The following is a 17833-nucleotide window of genomic DNA, read 5'->3' as shown; positions in this document are numbered from 1 at the left end:
TTTTCAGTTATTTCAGTTTACGCCAAGTCAATTGATGTTAATATTAAAATGTATTAAATTTTTATTTTTTTATTTAATGACCAATATTAAGATATTCATCTCCAGCAGATAGAGTGCTTGCGGTTAGACCCGCACGCGGTGATAAAAGCCAAATGATTGTTTTGTTGACGAATCCCGAAATCCCACTTTTCAGAGGTGAGTATTCCGTTTGAAATATGTTTGTGGGATAAAAGAGTTTCAAATAACAGAGCTATTAAGAGTTCGCAAAGGGAAACTGGCTAAAACAAAACTGCAAATGATTCGGCGTCCCCGAGGCTCGAGCTACAAATTTATGCTAATGGATACAGGCAACAAATTAGTTACATTTAGATCACCTAGTTACATTTATTTCAAAACAACTACGAGAGCTTGAACTTTAATACAATTAATTTGTCGACTTTTAATGTATTATTTATTTCAGAATATTTTAAAACAATGTAATTTTATTTAGTCACCTATATAATTTGTAAATTCATGTTAAGTTTATATATAACATATATAATGTTTCTTTATACATATTCAAGTACTCATTATTTTACTGAATATACTTATATTTAAAATAAAGGTATTTAAAGTTTCCATCACTGCCGGATCCCGCTTCATGCGCTCCAGCCAAGGAGTCTAAAAAAAATGTATTAAGTATGTACTGTCTGGAATCCTCAAGATGAACTCACCAGCTGCGGGAATCGCACCTCGTCATAGTTATAGTCCTTTCCTCGCTGCAACTTGAGAAGCTCGAGGCGCTCGCACCACGGCCAGATCATGTAGTCCATAATGCCCGTCTGCTCGCCGCCAAAGAAATCCGTGCCGCGACGGCTGAGCTCCCTTTCGTAAATGTCCAGGCCGCTCCAGAAGGGCTCCATCGGAGGCCTTGAAGAAGGCACCCAGCACCGCTCCAAATCGCTCGATCAGCAGCTTATCCTGCACCTTCTTGAGGGGATCGCGTGGATAAAGCGGCCTCAGGGGATACTGCTCATCCAGGTACTCGCAGATCAAAAGTGACTCCGTGAGCACAGGTGGTCCTGGTTCGCGCACAATCTCCAGCGCCGGCACCTTGCCCTGCGGATTCTTGTCAGATTGATGTAGATGCTGTGGTACGGGATCTGCTTGGCGGCCAGCACTAGATGCACGCGCTGGGCAAAGGGGCAGAAGCGCATGGAGTACAGCCGCAGGATACCATCCTCGGGTACATCCGGCGTGGATGAGCCTGTGAGTGGCAGGGCAGATTTATATATTAATAATCCAGGGATACCTGGTGTTCTGGATCTACCTACCTTTAGCCAAATGCCTGCCGTTGCTCATGATGTGCGTGCTCTGGTCTGATCTGGAGATGCAAGTGATGACAGTGATTCCCATTCCAGGGGTATATAAAGAGCCGCTGGCTGCCCTTCGTCGGATGGCTTCTCTTACGCGGTTGAACTTGGTGGTCGGCGCAACCTTTGCGGCTGACACACATATCCAACCTGTTGGGCACAGTGGAACCTACTAAGAAAAAGAAATTCGTTCTAAATACGCATCGCTTAAATTCTTAATCGCTGTCTAATTTAATCGAATCTAGAAAAGATTATTGTTGAATAAGAGCAATATCTGATTCTTTCTTGCTAAGTAAATCATTTAAACCAATTTCATAGAGTCCTAATTATTAAAATTCAAAATGTATTTAACTTTTTAATATATTTTATTTTATTTTGGAATTGTTTTTCCTTAGTTGTCTTTGTTATTTGGATTTTCTTTTAAATAATTTGTTCTTATATATTTTTTTTAAATATTTCAATTTTTTTTTAAATTAATGTTAAGTATTGATTTAAGCCAGCAGATCGTAGTTGGCATTGCCGGCCTTGCGGGTCCGCAAGAACTCGTTATGCTGCTCAGGAGTGGCATAGAAGGACTTGACCACCGAATCAGCCTTCAGATCGGCAATCCACTTGGTAATCTTGGGGAAGCGCTTCTCGTCGAAGTTATACTCCTCAGGAAGCTTCAACTCAATCACAGACAGGCGCTCGAACCAGGGCCAGATCATGTAGTCCACGAAGCCGGGCTTGTCGCCGCCAAAGAAGGGGGTGCCCCGCTTGGTCAACTCCTTCTCAAAGATGTCCAGCGCCACCCAGTAATCCTCCAGACCAGTGCCCTGCAGCAGGATCTTCATAAAGGCATTGGTGATGCCGCTGAAGCGTTCCAGCAGGATCTTGTCCTGGGCCCGCTTCAAGGGATCCTTGGGCAGAAGGGGATTCTCCGGGTACTTGTCGTCCAAATATTCGGAGATTATCAGCGACTCGATAAGAGAGGGCTGATCCTTCTCTTCCACCAGCTGCAGGGCAGGAACCTTCAGCAGCGGGCTGAAGTCCACTAGCCACTCAGGTTTCTCGGTGAGATTGATGTTCACCGTGTGGTAGGGAACGTTCTTGGCATTCAGGACGAGATGGGCACGCTGGGCATAGGGACAGAACCTCATGGAGTACAGCCGAAGGAGTCCATCTTCCGGGAGCACAGGCTTGGGGGAGCCTAAAAATATTGATTTAAGTAAGGTTTAATATCAAAAAGTTCATCATGTCATTATATTGATACGCCACTTATGGAGTTCTGAAAACCACGTATCAAAGAAATAGCCAGTCATTGACTTAAAATTGATAGAACCAGACGTGAAATGGCAAACAATGATAATGATACGTTATCTATTTGAAGTGTAAATATTATATTATATAGAATGTTAAATTATCTGGAAACATATGGTGGAAGGTTTTATTATTAATCTGTTATACATAAATGTTGATCATATCATTATATTTATTAGTCACGTATCGAGTTATGAAATCCCCAAACGAATAGCAAGTCATTGACTTAAAGTTGATGGGCCAGACGTGGAAAGGTAATACGTTATCTTTATGGAGTGTAAATATGCGTATTTTGATAAAGCGGTCAAAGTAAAAACTGATAATGTAGGGATCAATACATAAAAGTTGTATTAATTTATTTAATAATTTTATCATGTTAAACAAATTTTTAAGTATTTGACTGATAAAAAAATGTTCAAATGTATTGGTAACATATAAAAAATAGTTAATTTTTGCACTAATATCGCGCTCTAAGTAAATGGTATACATTTTATATATAAAAGAACCTGCTTCAGTATATGAACCATTTAATTAAACTTTTTTTTTTACCAAAAAATCACAATTTTTATGGGTGTTTGTGTATTATCGTGAAATTATGGTTGTTTATAAAGTCGATGGAACGTTGGAGAACTTGCTTTATATTGACTTAAGCTTCTCTCTTACCGTTGGTAACACGTCATATTCTCTTACCTTTAGCAAAATGTTTAGTAGAACTCATTTTTTTTAGCAAAAATTTAATCAAAAAATTCACTTAACTGTTGAAGTCAACTCGACGTTGGATTCCAAACTGAAATTTCTCTTCGACGGTGCTCTGTATTTATACACCCGGCGAATAATCGAGTACGAGCTTTTCGCAACATGACTCTTAGTTTTCTGGGTGCTCTTCGGTATCGCTTTTAAAAATGATTTCTCATCGTAGACGTTTATTTCGATTTAAAACGCTTTGCTACATTTGCCATTTGTTTGGGGAGGAAACAGTCTCCTCCTGCATTGTTTTTACATCTACTTAGTTTGTTAATAATCACGCCTGCTTGTAAATATATATGTATATATTATATTTATACATGGTTGGGGGGAGTTTTTTAATTGAACATCCAACTACTACACATACATTTAGAGATTTAAGTTCTTTAACTTTTCGCAAAAAGTTTCGATCGGCGGACTTTCTAAATAAAACTTAATCTATGTACAAAAAAGTTCTCGAAATGTCTATTGAAGCCTTATAAAAAATATAAAAAAAGTTCATATACAACAGAGTTGCTGACATCATAAAGCCGCGAGAGCGTCATACAAAATAGTAGTTATCAGTTATTACATTCGAAAAATAAAAAGTTTAAATAAAGTGGAAAGTAATAAAGAAACTCTTTATCAAAAGTAATTTAATGTCTTCGCTGTTTTTGGTCCTACGAATGGAATTTTGCGGTCTAAATCTTTATGATTTGCATAAAAAAGAAAGATTATTTTAAAGAATTCCTTGTGTCAATGTCCGCTAGTAAAAAAGAATTTCAAATTAATCGTACATTTAAAATGATTAAGTTGTATAGTTATCTTTTTCGTATCAATTGCGCGTTGTTGCTACATTTAATTACATGGGGAGTAAGTAGCTAAAACTAAGTAAATACGTACACTTAAAAAAATTCTACACACTTGAGTTAAATGTTGATTTTGCTTTCGTTTCCAAATTATTTGCATCGTTGCCTGACGATTCCGATTCTAAGTTTCGTTTACAGTTTCGTTAATTTTTTTTTGTGATTTTGTATTTTGTTTGTTGCTCTATAAAATATGCAAACTGGTTGCATTTTGATCACGGTTCTTGCTGTTGCATTATAAACATCCCTCTTTTTGATTTCTGGAACGACTTGAATTGTATGGTGTCTTGATGTTGCTGATTGATCTCATAAAGACGCAAAATCTTCAGCCTCCTTCATAGGTCAAACATTTAGTATGAAGCAATGGTGTTTTGATGTTGGCGTTTCTGCTCCAAGGATCCATGGGTGTACTTAGGCATTCGGTGTGGTGGATGGTCCGGGAGATGAGGAGGATGTTGCTGCAGCTGCCAACCTGCAACATACTCGCCTCCAACAACAACGAGAACTCCTATCACCACACCCAAGCCACGTTGCTATCCGGGCTCAAATGATCCTTCTTGCCAACCCGCTACTTATCTACCGCCAACCACAGCCAGCAGGTGCTATCCGGGCTCCAGCGATCCCGAGTGTCAGCCTGCAACATATGCTCCTCCCACGACAAGAGCTCCCATAACTACTTCCAAGCCCAACTGCTATCCGGGCTCTACGGATAGTCGCTGTCCCCAGACGACGCCTAGACCGAAGTGCTATCCCGGCTCATCGGATCCCGAGTGTCTGGTGGTGACTACTGTCAGAACGCCAGTTGCTGGAACCACACCAGTTTACTGCTACCCTGGATCCATCGATCCTCGCTGCCCTGATTCCGGATACAGGGGCACAAGCCGCATTCCTGCCACATATCTGCCGCCCCTGAGTGATCCGGGCTACGATAGGACCATTCGAAACGCAAAAAGCCTGTTCTTTAGTGAAATCAATCACTTGGCACTCACCGATAACAATGTCTTCGAGCTGGACGACGACGAAAGCGAGCCCTCGAGGGTGAAGCGCGAGTTGAAGTTCGACGAGGAGGACCTCTTGTGGAAGAGAATCATGAAGCGCGAGTTTAACGAGCTACCTTCAGAGCAAGAAGTGATTTCCCTGACCCTCGGCGTGAGAACTGGCATCAGTGTAAAATAGTCGTTGAAGGTCTAGTAGATGTTAAGCATAACAATATTATATCATCATACACCGATATGTATTTACCTAGAATGATGTTCATTAAATATAAACTATGTACAAATGTAAACTATGGTTAGGCTTTTCAATAGAGGTTGGCCCTACCCATTTCCAATTCATTCAGTTAACACCAAGTCAATTGTACTTTAATAATTTAATTAAATATTTTAGTAATTATTTTAGAACAAACGCTTGAGCCAATTAAAGTAGCTGATCTTAAGACTCGGGATAGCGGCAATAGGAATTGCTTTCGATAGACTCGTGCGGAATCCACTCTTCGTATAGGGGCAATCGGTTCTTCAGGGTCTCGATCTCCCGCAGGATCCTCATCACATTGCCTCCAACCAGCTTCTTAATGGCTGCATTGCCCCACACCCTATCCCTAGCCAATTCGGCCAGTAGAAGGGCATAGCTTTTCGGAGCTCCACCCAGTCCAATGTGATCCACGCCGGCCACTTTGCGAACATAGTTAATGGCAGTGATGGCCTCTCGAACGCCCAGTGTCCGATCCCCACAGCGCTCCAGATTGAGTAATATTACTCCACCATTTTCCGGCAAAAGGCTGTGGAATTGATCCTTTGGTATAAAGCCCGAAAAAGGCATTTTCTTGATAATTGCTCACCTGAGGACATGATCGGGAATGGAAGCTGTGCTGCTACTATTGCACATGGAGAGTGGTGTCGCATTTGTGAGCAAAACGGGCGCCTTGGCGGTTTTTAAGACGGCCAGCATAGCAGCCTCGCTGAGCATCGAAATCTCCACCAGCATTCCCAGGCGGTTCATCTCGAAGAGCATTGTCTGAAAAACATTTCAATTAACAAACATTTTACTTTACAAAAGTGGTCTATTTAAATCAGCTTTCTATTGCAGCAATCTCTGCTGCCACACACACAGTATACAACAGAGATCTACCCACCTGTCCGAATTCGTTGAATGAATTCGTCACGTTCTCCTCAACAAGATAATCTGGCCTTCGTATAGCGGCCGCAGCCCAAGGAGTGGTGCACTCCTGGCTCGTTATAGACACAAATCGAGCTCCCAACAGGTAGATGGAGCGCAGGACGGCAGTGCTGGTGCCCAGGGCATGACCCCCACTTATTCCCATGAGAACGGCCACCTCACCACGGATGTGAGTCTGTTCCATCTCATCCGCTGACTCCACAATGTGCATGGAATCCGTGGCAGCAGTTATACGCCTGGCCTTGTCGATCCCCTCCAGAGTGAGCTGCACTGCATCCAGGTACTGGGCTCCACATGGCACAGCAATGGGCCAGAGGACAGCGCCAATGTGATTCTGTCGCACCTCAAAGAGATTGCTGCTGTTCAGGTTCATAGTGCTCGGTGGCTTCCAGGAACCCTCGATCAGAGGTGATTCAGTCAGCAGGCGACGGATGAAGGCCAGACGAGCCTCCAGTAGAGATGAGGAGCGCAGTTGAAGGGCCAGTGGAATGCCTCCGGCCATGGCAATGCACACGAGCACTAGACCTACGCCCAGCAGAATCTTCCGACCTCGCGATCGTTCCGGTCGTTCGCCCGACGATTCGCTGCACGAATCCTTCTTGGAACTGTAGGTGGGGATTCCCCCGTTGGAGCACCTTATCTTCTCATTCCCACCTCCAAACTTGGTTATCTCCGCGGGCAGTTCGATGTCCGCTATCTCCGTGAACACAAAGCATTGCTGCTTGCAGTGCGGTTGATGTTGGTGCAGCGGATGGACCTCCAGGAATTCGCGACTCGGTACGGGATTCATTGCATCGCTTGGAGTACGACGTGATTTTCCAGTTATTTCCCAGTGCTGGCTTCCTGTTGTCGATTTCGATTTAATTCAACAAGCTTGCACCGCGACGAAAGCTTGAAACTGGGATACTATCGATTTTTAACACATCCCTGCCCGTCCCGTCACCTGGGTCACAATGTTCTCTCAAGGACATGCGCGCTAAACCAGTATGGCAGCATCCCAAAACGAGCGGGATAATTCCAATTTTTAAAAAATCAAATACAATCTATGTTTATAATTCTTTAAATAGATTTAAGCTTGGCTTAGGCTCGGCTTAACAAGAATTTTAGGCACTTGCCGAAACTGTAGCCGGTCTTAACAATTGAAATCTATCTATAAACTAGTTTCTAGTTTAATGGTAAACAAAATTTTTAAGAAATTTAGAATATGAAAATAAAAGCTCCCGAATATCTTATAAATTAATTCATTTGGATATTGCAAAAAGACCTACGTACTTTTCAAAAAGGCTTTATATTTAATTGGATATTCTACTATTTTTTATGGGCTTCTATAACGATTTTCATTAGCTTGTGTGGCGGCAAGGATTCCAGGAGGCACAGCAGCTGAATCTGATTGGTGATGCATTTTGAGCTCAGGGCTATTTGCACGGCTTGGGCGAATCGCTCCATGCACTTTTGATAGGCAGCATCAGTGTCGGGATCCGCTTTAGCTTCCCCTAGCCGTGCACAGTAGCTCTGCAGAGACTTCACGATCTGCATAAGATCCTGACTGGGCAAAGCTGTCGATTCACCACTGCTGACAAGTTGCTGCAGGGCACGCAGGAGGGAGAGATGCAGATTGCTGTAGGCCTGCCGGTTGGAGACCAGAGGAGCCAGCACCACCCAGCGCAGGAGCCCCGCTAAAGGAGTTGCAAAGGGCATGGCTATAGCGCCGGCGGGCAGGACCAAAGGCTGCTGCGATGCCTGACACAGCGTGGGATTCTCCGTCATCCATTCGGTTATGGTGTCCAGTAGTGCATCTGGCGGGGGATTCAGGGTCTGCGAACGCTGCTCATTGAGATACAGATCCGCCACGGCCACCATAAAGTTGGCCGCAAAGTGCGGCCCCACCATGGGCAGCTGCTTCAGTTGCTCCGGCGTTTTCCGGGAGTACGAGATGAAGTCGCTGACTATATTCTGGGCCACCTCCAGGCTGAGTGGCGTCTTGCAACCCACCTGTTGCATCCATGTGCCGGCCGAGGAGAGCAGTGGGGCCACGGATCCGGAAACCGCTGTGCTGATGAGCCGGGACAGCAGCTTGGATCGTTGTGGGGTCAGATGGCTCCCGAATAGCGATAGGAATATGGCGTTGCGGGTAGCATCCCTTCCTGGCCGTGAGAAGTACTCAATCAGCGCTATGATCAGCTGGAACTCCTGAAAGAGATTCATCTGGCTAATGGGCAGCGCCTGCGACTTTCGCACATCGCCGTCCTTGGCTGTTCTCTCCAGGAATATGTACTCCGATATGATTTGCATCACCATATTCTGCTTGTTCCGGCTGGCAATCAATGTTTCTGAAATCGATGGTTTACAAATGTAAGAAGTGTGGAGGTATTAAACAAAAAACTAAAACTTTACCAAGTCGAGTAAGTGCCTCCACCGCACATGTGGGATAGTTTTCCAGCTTCATGTCGCCCTTCCTCAGCAAGGACTTATTACTGTCCACCGACAAAGACATCTTAAGATACTTTATTTTATAAATAATCCGGGATCTTTGAAATTTGCAAGATTTTACAAGGGAAAATTTCAATTTTTTTTAAAACAGCAGGGCAGAATTCTGGGCAGAAAAACGTAAGTGTCGGCAGAACGTAAGCCAACGTAAGTGTCAGTAAAAAAGGGAGACAGCCTCAGCGTAAGTGTCAGTAAAAAAGGGAGATGCAAGATGCGAACGGTAAAATAAAAACAAACCATTAAAACTTAGTGGTGGGATATATTTCGATTGGCAGATCGATAGTTTTTTTCTGAAAACTGAGCAACGGTAACACTGACACTGATTATCCGTTAAACAAACGGTTATTAATTTCAAACAATCTCTACAGAATTTAAGAAATAAAATATTTATAATTAGTATACATTAAAAATGCATTCTTAGTTTCTTACGTTTATTTAAATATCATGTATATATTTATATTGAGCGATCTTAAAATTAAATACATTTCATATATTTCACATATAGACTTTGAATTTCTCTGTTTTAACAATAAAAAGTTTGGTTTGAAATATATAAACCTTAACTTCGGAACAAATTTTTAAGATGAAAATATTATATTTCTGAATTTATACAGATCGTAAAATTTAACAATTCAGACCATATACAAAGAGTTCAATAGAAATTTTAATTTCACAGCCGATTTCAATACTGACTTACATAGCTATTCTTAAGTATATACATATACAATATAAGATAGTTAAACTTTCTGAAAAAATATTTGACATGGAACTTTATTATCCGGTAATAAACTAGTTGCCATTAAATAATCTACATTTTTGCAGACCTAACTAAACAAATTGATAGATACCAAACAGACGCTTAAAATGGCCCAAATAAAAACGAAAACCAGCCAGGCACTGGACTTGAAAGGACTTTGAAATCGATTGACTACGCCACTGCCCAATAGCTCTGAGCAAGTGCGCCGTGAAAAGTAAACCAAAAATACGGGGATTATGTACTGTATGCCAGTGCCTGCATAGGTGCCAGTAAATGCCACCAAACTGGACAAACTCTCCGTAAAATAGGTGATACAAAACGGCGGTATTATAGCAAGAAGTGGAAAGCACAGACGCACAAAAAGACTATAGGTTTCATATTGCGACGTGTCCAGGAAAAGGGATTGAAGATTGTTCTTCAGAGTAATGGCCACAATGGGAAAACTGGTGGACAGCGTAAAGATGGGGAAAAGTGCCAGGAAATAATCAATGCCAATTAAAAGACCTGACCAAAAGTCTATGTAAGCCACATCGTTGGGTAGGAAATCCAATGTGTACAGGTCTTCGATTCTTTCGAAGGCAAAAATACCAGTCATGGCAAGTAAAATGTAGAATGCACAAATGATTATATAGTCGAAGGAGAGAATTTTCGCCACCATCGACTTGTGCCTGAGGGGAGCCAACAAACTGGGCAGTGAATGGTGGCACATAAAGGAGTAGACGCAAGCGCCGAAAAGCGAAGGAATGCCGTATACGTTAAAGGTCTCTGGATGACCCTTGGGTCCTCTGGTGATAAGTAGTTTCAGTGATATGCAGATCATAAGGGTAAAAGCTGCAAAAAGGGTTTTTTTTATTATTTTATGGGCCCAAAATATCTTAGTACTCACCCATCCATCGAAAGGCAGCAGTGAGCATCTGAAGGTACTTTGTTTTTTGTATATTAAAATATACAAACGGACCAAAGATCAGAGTGAATCCAATTAAAAACACCCTGTACATGCTCAGCCGAGATATGGTATGTTCCTTCCAGCAAGCCCGAGCAGTATTATTTTCAAAGTCTCCTGCCCAATACATTAGGGTTTTTGTGTCCGTTCCATTTGTTTGATCACTAAAAGTAGACAAAATTGTAGAATTTGTACGGAATTATAAAGATCCTTATTTGATAAGAATATTGTTTCCCATTTAAAATACAAATCGATCTGATAACATCGTGCTAGGTACCTACGAATACAATTACTCACCACACGACGTCACGCAGACTTCTTGCCACGGCGGCGGAATATATGCTCAGATCCCCGTAGAGATAAACAATCAGGCAGAGATAGAACATAATGCGTCCGAATTCGTTGAAGAAGAGGGTCGCCATTTCGCCGAGTTCGAATTTGTGGGATAGCTGATAGTAATGAAACTCCCTGTTTTGGATGGTCAATGGGACCCGCTCGAAGTCTCCCCCTTGATCGGCTCCAGATGCCACGGAAACTTCATCCGCATTATCATCGTTGTCACTGTTCTCCGCAGAACTTCGACTTTGGCGCAGGGCCTGCAGGGTTTGCCAATTCCGAATGGCATTTGCACAGGCCATCGCCTCGATGATAAAGGTCACCGTCATATAACTTATAATGGCCAGCAGGACAATCACTATCAGCGACAGCATCCATCCTGCCCTGGCAAAGACTCCGGGTAGCGTTAGAGCTCCAGTTCCCACGATGAGATTAAAGATGAATATGAAGCCAACCTGTGGGTAGACAAGGGAAAAACATTACTTACGAAGCGACAGGTGTTCCGTTTTGGGAACCAAAAAAAGAAAAGTGCAAACGCAGCAAAAAAAAAAAAGTGCAAGTGGGCGTTTATGTAAAGATATTTCCACATGTAAAATTTTAATCACTGCACTTTCTTGAAGCGATAATAACAAACACATATGTATGCACAAATCCTCCACAACTCCATAAAACTAGGAATCCACAAACATAAAAACAAACAAGCAACATATGTATATGGCTTTTGTTTGGGTGAAAGGAGTCCTTAGTGTTAACTAAATTATTATCCCATCTCACCAAATTGGAGTATGTGGGTGCGGCCTCGCGCCCATTAACTAGGCGAGGCATCTTTATGCTGGTTCTTTGTCTTTTTAGCAGGCTTTCTTCTTCAATCCGATCCAATCCTATCAAATTCCAACAAAAAAAAAACAATAATAGACTAGCTAGTGTGCCCAAATTATTTAAAGACACCATTTCGGGAAAAAGGGACTAACGCTAGAAAGAATAATTTGGTACAGAAAGACCGCGAAATCTAAAAATATTTTGTGTATTCTTTTTATTATTAAATAACAAACCAACTTTAACGTAACAAAGAATAATTATTAAATTTTTTGTACTGTATTGCTCTCCTTAAAAGTTCGCTTAAAAAGAAAGGCACAAAATTAATAAAATAAATGAATTTCTTAAAAGCTATTAACAATTCGAATTTATTTCAATATAATAAATTTGTCCTCTAATATATACATTGCACAACAAGCGAAAGTTTTGGGTGTTAAAAGCTGTTCTAAAGGTAAGCATGTTTTTTAAGGCCACGATATTTTCCTACTGCTCGGGAACTGCATTGGCGTTTTGCCTCTTTTTGCGGTTCTCCAAAATGCTCGTGATAAAGAACTCGCCGGCTTTGTAAGAGCTTCGAACCAGAGGACCACTGGCCGTGTACAGGAATCCCAGTTCGTTTCCTCGCACCTCCCAGTGCTTGAACTTCTCTGGCGTAACGTATTCGATGACCTTGAGGTGCTTGTTCGTGGGCTGCATGTACTGGCCCAAAGTCAAACAATCGACTCCGGCCTCCCGGAGATCCTTCAGGGTATTTTCGATCTCCTCGTCGGTCTCTCCGAGACCCAGCATAATGGAACTCTTTGTGATGAGATTGGGATTAAATTTCTTCGCTTCAGTTAGCACCTGCAGGGTTTGGCGGTAGTGGGCACGTCTATCTCGCACATAGGGTGTGAGCTTCTCCACCGTCTCAATGTTGTGCGCATAAACATCCAGGCCGCAGTTGGCAATCGTCTCCACACACTCCAAATTGCCACGAAAATCTGGCACCAGGCACTCCACAAAGATGTTCGAATTACTAAAAGTATGGAAGTGTAAGTAAGGATTTGTTTAAGATACATATTAAAGATAAGGTAAGAAGTTATACTGGTCTGTAATACTGATCTTACCGCGCTTTAATTTCCCGAACAGTTTCAGCTATGTGCTTCGAGCCGCCGTCTGGCAAGTCTAGGGTGAAATTAAAATTGATTTAAAAATGGAATACTTAGGAACCGTATAAAATAATTACCATCCCGATCTACTGAGGTCAAGACAATGTAATCCAATCCCCACGAGGCTATGGCCGTGGCGGTGTTCACAGGCTCATTTACGTCCAGCGGTGGTGGCTTTCGTGCCGTCTTAACTGAACAGAATCGACAGCCTCGAGTGCAAGTGTCGCCCATGAGCTGGAAAATAAATAGATAGGCATCAATAAATATTGTAATTGTTAATAAAATGTTGAACATTTTATAAAAACGGACTTATTAAAGAAAGGGGCTTTGTTATTAGCACAAAACTAAACAAAGACGTCGAAGATAATTCTTGTATATGATCTTTGTTTTGATAGGACATTTTAAAACCCTAAAATGGGCTACGAAAGAATTATTTAAAATTATAAAATAATTGCATTCTTAACTCATGGGTTAATAAAGGTCTAACTATAGATATCCATAGTTTTAACACATTAAAAATTCTGATATTTTAAAGGGAATATACATATAATGTATAGATGTTGTAAATGGACGAATTTCTAAGCTCCGAAACTGGTGTGGAAAATTCTGCTTAGATAAGCAGAGCATGTTCGGTTATCAGCAGGGGTCACCGGGCGGTCTGTTCCCTCACCATAATCGTGGCTGTCTGGGTGCCGTGCTCGCCACCCCCCCAGCACTCGCCGATGTTGGGACAGCGGGCTTCCTCGCAGACAGTGGAGAGCTTGAGCTCCCTCATTTGGGCCTTGATCTTGGCGTAGTTCTTGCCCACGGGAATCGTGGTTTTCAGCCAGGGCGGCAGTCGCAGGCGCTGCTCCTCGCCCTTTTCGCGACGCAGCTTTCCCTCGTAGTTCTCCCATTCGAGTTTCGAGTTCTCCGGATTCTGGACAAAGTCCTGGAAATTGGGTCCCTTGGCCAGACGCTCCCTAATCTCCTCGAGCTTTTCCGCATTTGTTGATGCCGCACGCTGCATTATTCAATCAAAATAAGTTCATTTTGTATTTTATTTTGTGAGCTTCTACTTACGGTGACAACCACTATGGGGGCCTCCACGTGTGATTTTAAAGCTCGCAACATGGCTAAGTATAATTTAATGTACAAAATCAATTATTTATAAACAGTTTATTTTGTTGGTCGAATTCTTATGAAATAATAAGTGCGACCGTGTTCCACCTTGCTGAATTTACTAGTATTTTAAACCCAAAACATCTGTTTTAGTATTTATTCTTTTAGAAATATATCGATAGTCTCAATTCCTGTTAGGATGGGCGGTGTGAACAGTGTATGAGATGGTAAGATGCTAATATCAGAGCTGTAATGGCTTAAAAGACCCTATAAATTGACGAAAAAAAGCAGGTATTCCCTAAAGTGCTGAATTGTTGAAAGGTCAACAGACAATTTCGGTATTTCTTTTTTATTATTTCATTTCAATAATTTAACGGAGTACCTTATACCATTTTTTTTACAAATATTTTTAAAAATACCCGGGACACCAACATTTTGGATCTGGGACTCAAACCTTCTTATCGATAGTTAGCGAGGACTCAAACCGCTTATAAAAGGCCCTGTAAATTTAAAAATAAATATTAAAATAAATAAATAAAATGGTTCAAATAAAAACACCTCTTATCGAGGTAAGGGGTCGTGACGATTGCACCTCCAAATTTTGTGGCAAAAATTGTTTATACATTCGACTAATTAAATACACTCTCTACGATTTCGAGTACGAGCTGTCATCGATAGCGATATCTGTAGTCGGTAAATAGCAATACACAATACCCCTATCTCTGTTCGATATATCGATATTTTTGAATGTAAACACGTAAACACTTACGTTTTCTTACGTTTTTGTGTTAAAATACGCGAGAGTCTATTCAAAATCGCCCCAAAATTCGAACGACTCGGACGCGTTTTTGCAGCGTGGGTGATTTCCTCCGTCGGCGTTTCGGCGGCTTCCTATCGAGAAACAATAGTGCATCTGTGAATCGAGTTAAATTAAATGAATTAAGTCGAGAACATTAAATGAAAACGGCGACGAGTAAGTTCCAACTCCCACTGTCCGGGTGTGCGTGTGTTTTTATGTGTGTAGAAAAAGAGAAAGAAGAATGGAGTTGCAGTGAAACACAAACACGCTCTCGCTGCGTCTCCCTCGCACACACACACTCACGGGGCGAACGGAGAAGTGGAAAAATTAAAACCGAATTGAAGTGACAAAGCGGAGTGCCGAGGAGAAACGAGAAAAAAACATAATGAACCAGCAGTGGACATTTAAATATTAAATAAATAGTGTTTCATAGACGGCCGAAATATCCTGCGCAGCTCCTCTCCTTGTGACTTCCTACGGATTTTTCTCTTTTTCCCGGAACAGCCTTTTCCGTCTCTTTCCCTCTGCAACTTTCTGTTACTTTTTGTTAACTTCTCCCCTCCCCATTTTTCCTCCTTTTTGTTGTCGTTCTTGCGCCCGCAGGACATTCAAGACTTTTTTTTGCTGGCGTTTAATTATAGTTTTTATCCCTCTCTCTGTCTCGCAACTCTTTTTCCAATTAGCGCCGAACTTCAGCGCAAAGTAAAAAGCAAAAATCCAAAAAAATCTTATATTTGTTGTTTTTATTTGGCCCGCAGACCGTGAATTGAAAACAACATCAACTACAGTGGCAGGCGTAACTGTAAATCCACATTGCTTATGATAGCAAATAAAAAATCCGCAGCAAAAGTTTTGATTTATTCTAATTAAAAAAGGTAAGTGCGATAAAAAAAACCGGATTATAGCTCCTTTTCATTCGCACCTCCTTGGCCCGAAGTGCCGTTAAGAAGAGAAGCCAATGAACGCAAATAAGTAAACACGAAAACTAAAAAATGAGAGATTTGCTCTCCCGCTGCACTTCTATTTATGCTTTTGCTGCTGATAAAATGTACAGTGGGTGCTCAATAAGGTAAAACTTTTAAAAAGTTTGGGAATATAAAAATTTAAAAACTTATGGTTTTTTTTTCTGATTTTAAGTAATGCCCCCTTTTTTACAATGCAATACAGTTTAATAAGTACAGAATAATTAGTAATTGCTTACTTAAAAAAAATAGATATAAAAAACTCACAGGTATCCTTTATTATTTCGAAGGTTGTTAGAATATAAAAGTTCTTTAAAAGGAATTCCCACTATAACCTTGTAGAAATAATCTATTTATTTTGGTTCACTAAATCGAGTGCGCACTGTATTTATTTATTCATTGCTCCGGCTGCTGTAAAAAGTCAAAGAGCAGTTCTGGTTGTTGTTGTTGCTATTGTAATTGCCTTTAATTTGTGGAGAATGAGGGGAGGAGGAGCGAATGGACGAAGGGGAGTAGCAAAGAAGAAGCTAAAGAGCAGCAGGCGTCGGCGCAGCAGCTGCTCCGCCTAGCCCCGTCTCGCTCTCTCTTTCTGGTTTATCCCTGTGCGCTATTTTCGGCATTTTGTGCTTATTTATTTACCTTTCGGTGGCTTGTTTATTAACCCCCCCCCTTTCCACCTCCTCCCACTCTAAATCGCTCCATGTGCTTTGAAGTTCAAGCCACAAAATTTGTTTTTACTTTTTTATTTGTTGTTTTATTTTTGGTATTTTTGTAGCTTATCTGTTGCAGTAAAGTTTTCCTCTCACCCCAAAAATAAAAAACCCTTCAATTAACATTGCTGCCGTCTGTTTTCCGCCTCTGCTACTTCTTTCCCTTTCTCCACATTTTCTCTCCTTTTTTTCTCCTTTTACTTTTGTGGGCAGCCGCTGATAAAGACCACAAATAGTTTGTCTTTGCCTCACATTTTTTATTTACAGTGGCTATCGGCTAAAAGTAACTTAAAAACAGGAAATTTGATTTTCTTGTATGAGAGAAAACTCATTTGTAGTTTTGGGAAATTTAAAAGGGTCGATTAAATGGGTTTAAAGGTTATTACTTTGATAAATTTAAAAGTCGAAAAAACTGGTTTTATACAAACTATAAATGCAATCTGGTTCTTAATTTATGTTCAATGTTACATTTATACTATAACCGTTATGCACTGTACAGATTTACTGCGGTTTCTTCTTCAGTCTCTTACTCTTTAACCCTTGATTGGTGAGTGGGGGGTTTCCAATGGCGATTCATTTGAGTGCAACTGGGCAATTATGCTTTTTGGCCTCTGACCCCCTTTTCCCCACCGTTTCAGCCCCCAGCCCCCTCTTTTTTGACCCCCTCTTAAATCATTGCAAAATGGCAATCACAAAATGCTCTCAAACAAGTAAATCAGCTTAGCTCGACTAACGGCAAACTTGTTGAGATCTTTTCATTTCTCTATTTTGCTCGCAGTTAGTTTGTTGTTGTTGTTGTTTTTCGCATTTTCTATTTTGCACACAAAGCGTTTTACATGATACGAACGACCACAAAGGCGAAAGGCAATCAAAAAGAGGAGGAGAGGAGGGGGAGATAACACAGCGTGGGAGGTGCCATAAGGAAAGTCCAAACGAATAAAAAGAGTAGTCAAAGAAGTGGAGGAGGAGGAGTATGAAGCAGAACAAGTAGAAAACTCAATTGTTCGTTCTCTTTGGGCTCTTCCTTTGTTCCTTTTCCCAGCCAGCTGTGCGTGTGTGTGGGTGTTTGTCCACTTAGCCAGCAAACAATGCAGCAGCGTTTTATTGATAAGAAGTAAAAGGGAGAAGAGGAGAAAGGGCGAGGAGGAGTGAAAAGTGCGTGGCAAGTGCGACAAAAAAGAATTATTGTAGAGATGATTGCTTGAGTGGAGAGAATTTAAAGTGGATTTTTCCTTTAGAAACAGTGATATCCAAATAAAATACATACGTACATTCATATACGATTTTTTGAATTTTTCCAATTTATTGAGAAGTTTTGGATCTTTCAAAAAACAGACCTCAAATTCAATATATACATAC

General features: G+C 41.3%; 6 protein-coding genes and 1 pseudogene across 7 annotated transcripts in view; 1 reads left to right on the top strand and 6 right to left on the bottom strand.

The window, feature by feature from the left end:
- Positions 1 to 376: 376 nt before the first annotated feature.
- On the bottom strand, positions 377 to 1552 carry LOC119555267 (annotated as a pseudogene).
- Positions 1553 to 1813: 261 nt separating this feature from the next.
- Positions 1814 to 3463, bottom strand: LOC119555266 (pyrimidodiazepine synthase-like). The gene is made up of 2 exons (XM_037866571.1): positions 3342 to 3463; positions 1814 to 2541 (listed from the first exon to the last, which is right to left on the bottom strand). The coding sequence occupies exons 1-2, from the start codon at positions 3367 to 3369 to the stop codon at positions 1844 to 1846; spliced, it is 726 nt and encodes a 241-aa protein (XP_037722499.1). The 5' UTR covers positions 3370 to 3463; the 3' UTR covers positions 1814 to 1843.
- A 2131-nt stretch (positions 3464 to 5594) lies between these two features.
- On the bottom strand, positions 5595 to 7329 carry LOC119555262 (dipeptidase 2). Its single transcript, XM_037866566.1, has 3 exons — positions 6372 to 7329; positions 6078 to 6253; positions 5595 to 6017 (listed from the first exon to the last, which is right to left on the bottom strand). The coding sequence occupies exons 1-3, from the start codon at positions 7203 to 7205 to the stop codon at positions 5672 to 5674; spliced, it is 1356 nt and encodes a 451-aa protein (XP_037722494.1). The 5' UTR covers positions 7206 to 7329; the 3' UTR covers positions 5595 to 5671.
- A 123-nt stretch (positions 7330 to 7452) lies between these two features.
- LOC119555264 (uncharacterized protein C7orf26 homolog) lies at positions 7453 to 9032 on the bottom strand. The gene is made up of 2 exons (XM_037866567.1): positions 8810 to 9032; positions 7453 to 8745 (listed from the first exon to the last, which is right to left on the bottom strand). The coding sequence occupies exons 1-2, from the start codon at positions 8907 to 8909 to the stop codon at positions 7724 to 7726; spliced, it is 1122 nt and encodes a 373-aa protein (XP_037722495.1). The 5' UTR covers positions 8910 to 9032; the 3' UTR covers positions 7453 to 7723.
- Positions 9033 to 9319: 287 nt separating this feature from the next.
- On the bottom strand, positions 9320 to 11763 carry LOC119555020 (transmembrane protein 104 homolog). Its single transcript, XM_037866164.1, has 4 exons — positions 11713 to 11763; positions 10900 to 11393; positions 10546 to 10766; positions 9320 to 10490 (listed from the first exon to the last, which is right to left on the bottom strand). Exons 1-4 carry the CDS (start codon positions 11761 to 11763, stop codon positions 9727 to 9729), a joined length of 1530 nt encoding a protein of 509 aa, XP_037722092.1. The 3' UTR covers positions 9320 to 9726.
- Positions 11764 to 12106: 343 nt separating this feature from the next.
- Positions 12107 to 14115, bottom strand: LOC119553156 (lipoyl synthase, mitochondrial). The gene is made up of 5 exons (XM_037863379.1): positions 13965 to 14115; positions 13573 to 13905; positions 12980 to 13136; positions 12861 to 12918; positions 12107 to 12769 (listed from the first exon to the last, which is right to left on the bottom strand). The coding sequence occupies exons 1-5, from the start codon at positions 14013 to 14015 to the stop codon at positions 12238 to 12240; spliced, it is 1131 nt and encodes a 376-aa protein (XP_037719307.1). The 5' UTR covers positions 14016 to 14115; the 3' UTR covers positions 12107 to 12237.
- Positions 14116 to 14810: 695 nt separating this feature from the next.
- Positions 14811 to 17833, top strand: part of LOC119553144 (tyrosine-protein kinase Src64B) — a 35328-nt gene continuing 32305 nt past the window's right edge. Inside the window, exons 1-2 of one of the 2 annotated variants that reach the window (XM_037863355.1) lie at positions 14811 to 14976; positions 15561 to 15677. The gene's annotated coding sequence lies outside the window, so the exon portion shown is untranslated. The remainder of the gene's footprint in view (positions 14977 to 15560; positions 15678 to 17833) is intronic. The other variant, XM_037863356.1, reaches the window with a different exon arrangement.

Source organism: Drosophila subpulchrella, chromosome 3L (genome assembly GCF_014743375.2).
Source record: "Drosophila subpulchrella strain 33 F10 #4 breed RU33 chromosome 3L, RU_Dsub_v1.1 Primary Assembly, whole genome shotgun sequence".
Classification (NCBI taxonomy): Eukaryota; Metazoa; Arthropoda; class Insecta; order Diptera; family Drosophilidae; genus Drosophila; species Drosophila subpulchrella.
The sequence above is the reverse complement of the archived record's forward strand: the minus strand, read 5'-3'. Positions and strand labels throughout refer to the sequence as shown.

Excerpts from the sequence above, each read along its gene's own strand:
- LOC119555266 (XM_037866571.1), bottom strand. The coding sequence starts at position 3,369 with ATGAGTTCTACTAAACATTTTGCTAAAG. Across the intron at positions 2,542-3,341 it reads TACTAAACATTTTGCTAAAG|GCTCCCCCAAGCCTGTGCTC; the intron begins GTAAGAGAATAT and ends CAATATTTTTAG.
- LOC119555262 (XM_037866566.1), bottom strand. The coding sequence starts at position 7,205 with ATGAATCCCGTACCGAGTCGCGAATTCCTGGAGGTCCATCCGCTGCAC. Across the intron at positions 6,254-6,371 it reads CATTCAACGAATTCGGACAG|ACAATGCTCTTCGAGATGAA; the intron begins GTGGGTAGATCT and ends AATGTTTTTCAG. Across the intron at positions 6,018-6,077 it reads ATTCCCGATCATGTCCTCAG|CCTTTTGCCGGAAAATGGTG; the intron begins GTGAGCAATTAT and ends TCAATTCCACAG.
- LOC119555264 (XM_037866567.1), bottom strand. The coding sequence starts at position 8,909 with ATGTCTTTGTCGGTGGACAGTAATAAGTCCTTGCTGAGGAAGGGCGAC. Across the intron at positions 8,746-8,809 it reads GGAGGCACTTACTCGACTTG|AAACATTGATTGCCAGCCGG; the intron begins GTAAAGTTTTAG and ends CATCGATTTCAG.
- LOC119555020 (XM_037866164.1), bottom strand. The coding sequence starts at position 11,763 with ATGCCTCGCCTAGTTAATGGGCGCGAGGCCGCACCCACATACTCCAAT. Across the intron at positions 11,394-11,712 it reads CACCCACATACTCCAATTTG|GTTGGCTTCATATTCATCTT; the intron begins GTGAGATGGGAT and ends GTCTACCCACAG. Across the intron at positions 10,767-10,899 it reads AGTCTGCGTGACGTCGTGTG|TGATCAAACAAATGGAACGG; the intron begins GTGAGTAATTGT and ends GTCTACTTTTAG.
- LOC119553156 (XM_037863379.1), bottom strand. The coding sequence starts at position 14,015 with ATGTTGCGAGCTTTAAAATCACACGTGGAGGCCCCCATAGTGGTTGTC. Across the intron at positions 13,137-13,572 it reads CCCAGACAGCCACGATTATG|CTCATGGGCGACACTTGCAC; the intron begins GTGAGGGAACAG and ends TTTATTTTCCAG. Across the intron at positions 12,919-12,979 it reads GACCTCAGTAGATCGGGATG|ACTTGCCAGACGGCGGCTCG; the intron begins GTAATTATTTTA and ends ATTTCACCCTAG.